The following is an 8,414-nucleotide window of genomic DNA, read 5'->3' on the forward strand; positions in this document are numbered from 1 at the left end:
GAGTTAGAAAAATTAAAAAAGGAGCGTGACGTTGCCAAACTTGCTGAGTCCGTTGCGTTGTCCGGCGAGCAAGCGGATATGCCGTGCACCCGTTGTTTTAGGGCAGGTAATGGGGACAAATGTTTGATGTCTCCCGATTCCAGTCGTTGTAGCGAATGTGTGCGCAAGAGAAAACCTTGTGATGGTACGCGGGTGGCGTCCTCTCGTGAGTTCTTTTCTGTGTTTTCTTGTTTGTCGCTGATTGCTTTTAGTATCTTCCCTTATGAAGCAGGAGAAGAAACTGGAGGTGGATGAGGATGAAGCGAGCGATGACCTTTTGAAGCTTCATGAGGAAATGGCGGCCTTGCAATCTCGTCTTGCTGCGGCTGCTGGGCGTCTGTCTCGTATCCGGAAGATTCGTGCTAGGGTGAAGGAGAAACGTTCTGAGGCCACTCGCCGTGGTCTCCAAGAAGTCGAGAAGGAGGATGGTATCTTGTCCATGTTGGATGCTCATGAAGATGCCGTGGTGCGTGATCTCCAGGTGGATCATGTTCCTAATGATGTTGACTGGTCTTCTCTTGGTTTGGGGGATGATTTTCTGAACGCATCGCCTTTGTTTGATTTTGGTGAAAGTTCTTCAGGAGCCGCTGGGCACCAACAAGGTGCTTAGTTGGTTCCCACGTATTCTCGCTTTCTGGGTAGTTTTTCCATTTCACCAAGTATTCCTTTCTGCCGTTTTCTTTGCGCATCTTCCTGATTTCTTCTGCTTCGTATACCTCTGGTCCTGTGATTTGTCGGGGTTCGTTGCCGGTCTTGACATGTATTGTGTCGGCGGCTGATTCTAACATCGAGATATGGTAGATTGGGTGACATCTGATGTTCGGGGGTAGATCTAATTCGTATCTGTCTTCCCCTGTCTTCCGTTTGATCTTAACTGGTCCTAGGTACTTGTAGTCCAGTTTGTGACTTGGTCGGTCTGTTTTGATGTTTTTGGTGGATAAGTAGACCATGTCCCCTTCCTTAAAGGTTGGTCCCTTCAACCTTTTAGGGTCATAGTGTCTCTGCATCCTTTTTCTGACGAATTCTAGCTCTGTCTTGAGTTCGTCGTGTATTTCCTTCAGCTTGTCGCTTGCGATAATGGCTGCGGGGTTCACATTCTTGGGTTCTTGAGCGTCGTAGTACGCGTTTGGGGTGAATCCGGCGTTTGCGTCGAACGGCGTGAGTTTCGTACTTTCGTTGTAGGCGGTGTTGTAGGCTAGCTGGGCGTTCGGTAGTTTCTCAACCCAGTTATCCTGTTCGTAATTGATGTAACACCGAAGGTACTGTTCTAGCACTTGGTTCATTCGTTCTGTCTGTCCGTCTGCCTGTGGTCTGAAAGCCGTTGTGAGCCGGTGTTTGACTCCCATGAGTGCCATAAGCGATTGCCAAAATTTAGAGGCAAATGTCGGTCCTCTATCCGATAGGATTTCCTTGGGTAATCCTCGTTCTCTTACTACCCTGTCGTAGAAAATGTAGGCCATGACTTCTGCGTCCGTTGCCTCTCTGTAGGGTAAGTAGATTGAGAATTTCGTGAGTCTGTCCACGATAACCATGATACTGTCGTAAAAGATTCCGGTTGAGGGGTCTTCAGATAACGGTAATTTAGTTATGAAGTCCATAGTGATTGAACTCCATGGTCGTTCTGCAACTTCGATTGGTTGTAGTTCTCCGTAGGGTTTGTGTCGTCGTGCTTTCGTTCTAGCACAGACATCGCATTGTTTGACAACCTCTTCTACTACCTTTCGTGTCGTGCGATATCCTTGCTGTAATAGCCGTTTCAGGGTCTTGGTGACCCCTGGGTGTCCATGTAGTGGATGTGCGTGGAATTCTTGGATAAACTCTTGTGGATCTCCTGGAATTTCTTTGGTGTCTGCTGCTTGTATCCATCCCAATGTTTGCATTTGTTGGGTGAATCGGTATTCTCCCTTTTCGTTCTTTTCTAGCACTTGTTCTCTTGCTTTGGTAGTGCCAGTGTCGTAATCTGGTCGTCGACTGATTGCGTCTGCTCTTCCATTTTCGGATCCCTTGCGGTGGATGATTACAAAATCAAATTCGCATAGGTACTCTGCGTAGCGTAATTGTCGTCGGTTGAGTTCGTGTGTCGTGGCGAAGTACGAAATATTTTGATGGTCGGTGTAAACCTTGACCTGATGTCTACTTCCCATTAAGTAATGTCTGAACTCCTTGAAACAGTTGACAATTGCTAAGAACTCCTTGTCGTAGATTGGATAGTTAAGTTCTGCTCCGTGCAACTTGTGTGAATAGAAGGCAATAGGGTGCAATTTTCCTGTGTCGTCTCGTTGACCGATTTGCCCTCCTAGTGCGAAATCCGATGAATCCGTCTCTAGTTCGATTTCCTTGTCGGGATCGAACATCGCTAGTACGGGTTCGCTGAGGATTGATTGTTTGAGCCCGTCGAAGGCTTCTTGTGCCTTGTCGTTCCAGGTGAAGGGCTTATCCTTCTTCGTAAGTTCTGTTAAGGGGTTCGCGATCTTGCTGAAGTCCTTAATGAATCGTCTATAGTAGTTGGCAAAGCCTAAGAAGGCTTGCGTTTCTTTGACGTTGTTGGGTACTTTCCATTCTGCTACCGCGGATATCTTCTTCTTTTCCATTCGGATTTCTCCGGGTGTGATGGTGTGTCCCAGGAAGTCTACCTTCGTAACGTGAAAGTGACTTTTCTCTGGTTCGACCAATAGCTTGGCGTCTTGTAGTGTTTTCAAGACCTTGTGGACGTGTTCCTTGTGTTCTTTTTCGTTGTCCGAGAAGATTAGGATGTCGTCCAGGTAACAGACTACAAAGATGTCGAGGTATTGTCGAAGTACGCTGTTGATCATCCGCTGAAACGTTGCGGGTGCGTTGGTGAGACCGAAAGGCATTACCAGGTATTCGAACAGTCCGAATCTGGTTCTGAACGCCGTCTTCCATTCGTCTCCTTCCTTGATACGGATGAGGTTGTACGCGCCTTTAAGGTCTAGAGCTGTGAAGATCTTTTTGCCTTGTAACCGATCCTTGAGTTCCGTGATGAGCGGAAGCGGGGTTCGATCTTTGATGGTTTTCGCGTTGACCGGTCGGTAGTCGATGACGGGTCTATCCTTTCCGTTTTTTTTTGGTACAAAGAACATGGATGATGCTGAGGGTGAACTAGATTCCCTGATATAGCCTTTTGCTAGCATCTCGTCGATGTATTCCTTCTGTACTCGTAGCTCTTTTTCGTTGAGCGAATACAACTTCTGAAATGGTAAGTTGTCGTCTGTGAGATTGATTTCGTGGTCCCATTGGCTGTGTTCGGGGACTCCTGTTTCTAATTCTTCTCTGAACAGTTTGTCGTATATCCGGTATTCTTTCGGAATGTTTTTTAGTCGGTCCTGGCTTGTCGTTGGTGGTTCGTCCTTTCTTGGATCTTGTTGTTGGAGAATGCCTAGGATTTCTGTTTTATTTCTTTGGCCTTTCTTGTGCTTGTGTCGTACTCCTTTTGGAGGTGGTGGAATCTTTGTTCCATGCCGGTCCACGCTTTCTCCTTTAGTCGTGGATTGAGATCTCTTCTTGCTCATCGTGATCGTTTTACTATCGCTGTCGGGGTCACTGGGGAAAGTGATCTGGCCGGTCCTCCAGTCGATGTGCGGGTTTTGTCGTCTAAGCCAGTTCATACCAAGTAGAATGTCCATATTCTCTCCCAAAGGTATGATGTCGAAGCTTATCCCTTGATTCTTTCCTCCGATACGGACCTTGAGGTGATCAATCTCTTGATCCACAATACCGTTGTTGTAATCAAAGTACTGTCCTTCCGCATTCACAAGTCGGTATGACAGTCGCTTCTTCTTCCATGGTAATCCTAGCTTTGTGACTATTCTTGGGTCGATGAAGTTCTTCTTTGCTCCACTATCGATCCATGCGTTTAGCCATCTTCCCTTGATCTGAGCTCGTAGCACTAGGCGATCGGGTTTGTTGTCTTGTGTGGCTCCCAGAGCACTTGTAGGTACGGGTCTTGTCCGTCCTTGTCTGGCGCTTTCCTGTGGCTCTGTTGTTACAGGAAGCGTATCTCTTTTCCCGAGGCGTCCTTGTGAGTTTGTTCGCAGTCGCTGTCTGCGCATTCTTCGCCGTCGGTGCAATCGTTGCTGAATTCGTCGTCGAATAGTCGCTGTTGAAAGCGTATTTCCAATTCTTCGTATTGTTTTTCAGATGTCTTTAGACGTGCTTCATATTTTTCGGATTCCGTCATCTGTCTGTCATGTAACGCTCCGATGTTTTCGAGGTATAGTTGGTGACATTTTTCCGGATCCGTACATCCTTCGATGTGATCCACCTCGCTTAGTTCTTGTCGTTCTTTCATGAGTTCTAACTCATATCTGCACCATCGTCGCCATGCTTTCTTTTGTTCGTCTGTTGGCTTCCCTCTGGTGTCGTGAGGTTTTTTGAAGAATTCCTCTATGGCTTCGAGTTCGCTGTCTGGCATCGTGTCCTCCGAACTGGTGTCGTCGATTGAAGCCTGATCGAATCCTTCGCCGAAGTCGATGGATTTGAAGGTGCTTCCTTGTTTCGCACATTCTTTCAAGGTCAAGGCTTCGAGTTCTTTTTCAACTTCTGTGATTTCCAGCGTCATTTGCTTGATTCCTTCGCAGAGGTTCTTGTTCTTTTGGATCTCGCGATAGTACGGCATATGGAACCGTAATTCCACTACTCCGAGATTTTCGTACCATAGGTGTACTAGGTATCCTTCTGTTTCAGTTGCTAGGTAGGGCTTGTCGTTCGGTGTGCCAGGAATCGTCACAGGAAAGCAGTCGTTGTCTTCCTTGTTTTGTCTATGTTCCTTACACCAATGATATTTGCATGAGAGCCACGATAGTTCCTCATGTTCTGAATGCGTTGGAAATGTTCTTACATCGTCCTTGACGTTGAACTTTGGTTCCCTGTGGAGTGGGTTTGTAGCAGTGTCCATGTGGTAGGCGCGTATGTTCAGGGGTGCGAGTTTGTTTGTTTCGCCATGTTCTCTGGCTTCCTGGGTGTACCTGTCTTCGGGTGAGGTCCACATCCTGCTGCCTGTTTCGTCGAACAGTTGTTCGTAGGGTTGTTGCCATTTCTGTTCCAGGCGTTCATCTTGTTTGCGGAGGTATCGTGCGGTTTCTCGTGCTACTCCTCCTCTGTGTCCCATGTGGCGGGATTGTCGATGGTGGTAGGTGCGGATCTTTGCTCCTGCCTCTCGTGCCTTTTGGAATGCCTGCTCGGTGTCTTGTAGGGTGACTCTAACTGGGATATCATCCACTTGTTTGAGTACTTCGGGTTGCTTGCCCTTGTTAGGGGTAGCGTCCTTCCCTTGTAGACCCTCTAGGTATTCCTTTGTTCCTTGTTTTGAGAGTCTTTGTTCTCTCATCATGCCTAGGGTTTCGGTGGGTGCATCTTGTGTGCTATTCTTCTTGTCTTGCTTGTATTTTCTGTGTCGGGCGTTTGTTCGTTCTCTGTATTCAGGATCGTCGCGAAGTTTCTGTTTTCTCCTTTCGTTGTATTCTGCCATCCTTTTGCGGTATGCTTCTTCGTCTCGCATCCTTTGTGCATGCCTTTCTCTCTGGAGTTGATTTTGGATTTCCCTAGTTCGTGGTTCTGGTTTCTCTTTGTTTGCTTCCTCGTAAGTGGGAAATATATCCCGGGGCTCTCTGATTGAGCTGTCCGGGTGCGGGTTCCATTCTTTTGCTGGCGTGTAGTCTTCATACAGGGCGGTGGTTTCCGCCATGTCGTACAGACTTCGTGTCATTCCCAGTGTCTGGGTCTTGATGGCCATCTGAGGGTCCTGTTCGTTAGTTGCTCCTAGTGTTTGCTTACCTCGATTAGGGTCTCTAGGTTTCTTAGGTTCCGGGCATTTGCTGGCCATATGTCCCATCCTGTTGCAATTGTAACACCTGATTTTGGACATGTCGCGGGGTCTTCTGTTGTTGTCTCGCTGTGTGGCCCCGAGGACCATGGGTCCAGGCTCAGTTCCGTGTTGAGTGTCGACGTGTCTCTTGCGTCCTTGATTGGCATTTTGCTGTTTGGTGTTCCACCGGGGGTTGTATGATCCTCCGTGTTTCTCAGCCTGTTTTTCTTTACGTCGTTCATACTGCTGGTTGTCGATTTCTACAGCGATGCTGGCAAGTTCGTTTAAATCCTTGGGCTTGGGCCTAATGTTCACCATGGCATCCTTTACTTCGGACTTGAGTCCCAAGTATACCTGTGCCATATGGGCCTCTTCGCCCCAGTTTAACTTGGCTGCCTGGTAGCGGTATTCAGCTAGGTAGTCTGCAGCTGATCCTCTTTGTTTGAGTTGCCGGATCTTCATTTCCGCCATTCGTTTTTCGTCCATGATTCCGAAAGCATTCCTGAGTTCGGATTCGAAGTGTTCGTATTTCTCATAGACATATTTGGTCATTTGCTTCCGTTCGTGGGGTGGATTATTGACATAGTCGCGGATGATAGGCTCCATCATTCGTAACGCCTTGTCCTTGAGGAATCCCATCCCGTGTCGAACCCTCAGTTCCTCGGTGGTGAACTGAATCGGGTAGTACATTTGGTAACTCCGAAGGCTGGTGAGGAATCCTTGTAATTTATCGGCGTCGCCGTTGAACGAGTCAGGCTGACGGGGTCTAAGGATCTCTCCAGGGTCTTTTCCGGTAGCAGTAAGAGCTGCGGTGTGTTCGATATGTTCCTTGTACAGCTTCTGACTGTTCTCAGCTGTTTTTCCGAGTGACTCTGCAATCTCGGCGAGGTCGGCCACCTTCTTCTCCAAGGCCTCGATCCTGTTTTGCGCGATCTTGGCGTTGTTTTTGGCGTTGTCCAGGAGGGTGTCATGCTGTTTTCCCAGGTCACGAAGTCTTTTCTTGAGCTTCTTGACTTCGTCCTCATGGGAATTCGGATGAATAGGAGGACTCTGTATCTCGTCCTCTTCGTCCGTTTCCATTGGGACCTCCTGCAGTTCCTCTGCGAGGGGTCGTGGTTCCTCAGGGGGAGTAACGTGCTGGGCACGTCCTGCGGTTGAAGGGCGGTTTGGAGTAGCAGGTGCCATTGCGTGGATATTGCTCAGCGTTACGCGGTACGGTCTGAACAAGAGCTATCAACGTGTGACGGTTGGGTTTCCAAACAGGTAAACTAGTCCGTACTAGGTTTATGTTTGCAGATAACGTAGGGCGTGATGCTGAGCGATGCGAAGTGTCACGTTTCTTAATGATCAAGTAATGCGTGTTAGGCTTATTGATGTAAAGATGCTTTATTGATAGCTGGTGAGCTAAGTTCTATGAAAGTGCAAATGAATGTGTTCTATATACTACTGTGTGTGATGTGAGGACGACGATATGTGCGGACGCTGTCGTCCTTGGGACGCTTCGTTCCATGGGACGACGGCGTCCCTACGCTGGTCGTCCCTGCATGGTTGCATCGTGATTGGTTCTTGAAAGGAGTGAAATTGTGGGGTACACGTGACGTAACCGCTGGGGTCGTAACAGGATCACCGTGATCAAACAACCTCAACGATCCTCTCAGATTACCCTTAGTATATAGACCACATTTATTAGCACTTTTATAGATCCTAGCTCACTAGGGTTATAATATAATCTCTCTATTCTATTAGGTCTTATCCTTAAGACCTTAAAGTAAGCCTAGTTTGTTTTTATCTGGTTAGTCCTACCTTGCATTTTTAAAAGTTTTTTCTTTAATATATGGTACTAATAAGATATCTAGTTGTGTTTTAAAATCTAGTAATTAAAAAATCAAATCCTTACTTAATTATTGCCTTAATACTTACTTAGTTTACAAGAGTAGATATTTATATTTTTATTTTCATATTTAGGGTATAATAGCAGGCTATTAGTGTATAGAATTAAGATCTTCTTCTCACGTAATCCATTGGACCAGTATGGGCACAAGTTTCTTCTACATAGACCCCTCCGCATTTGCGAGATGGCATTGGGAAAACCATAAAGGCAAAAACCAATACCGAGGGGCAGATATATTGGAAACAACGAAACTACCTAGGCTCCTGGTAGAGAGTGCAAGACGGGTACCCAGCACAGAGATAATAAAACGCGCGCACTGAATATGGCTGTCGCCCCACCTCCTGGGACGTTTCCTTCGTTGGCCCTGCTGGGTCCCTAGACCATTACAGTACCTTGATGCAAGAACCCAAGATCTTCTTAGAGTTATCGATGGTGCATACATACAGTGGGCCCACTGTAGTAGTGCACAAGACTATACCATGGCCAGATAGTTAGCTGTGTTTCATCTCTTTGGAGAATGGACCTAGCTGGCGGCAACCTACCGGAAGCGCAAATTCCTTTACTGTTTGAGCAGCACGCAGGTTGACCATGAGGAGGATTGGCCATGACTCCGCTGGCGAGCGCAAGGGAGAGGGTTGCGAGGACGTTCTTGGAGAGCAT

The 8,414-nt window shown here is 47.3% G+C and overlaps 1 protein-coding gene across 1 annotated transcript; it reads right to left on the reverse strand.

Annotated features, from left to right (window-relative positions):
- Positions 1–8,009: 8,009 nt before the first annotated feature.
- On the reverse strand, positions 8,010–8,414 carry FOBCDRAFT_208880 (uncharacterized protein; the record flags this gene model as incomplete). The annotated part of the gene is made up of 2 exons (XM_059609254.1): positions 8,010–8,129; positions 8,199–8,414. 2 exons carry the CDS (start codon positions 8,412–8,414, stop codon positions 8,010–8,012), a joined length of 336 nt encoding a protein of 111 aa, XP_059468106.1.

The sequence above is a fragment of the Fusarium oxysporum genome, chromosome XI (assembly GCF_013085055.1).
Source record: "Fusarium oxysporum Fo47 chromosome XI, complete sequence".
In the NCBI taxonomy this organism is placed as follows: Eukaryota; Fungi; Ascomycota; class Sordariomycetes; order Hypocreales; family Nectriaceae; genus Fusarium; species Fusarium oxysporum.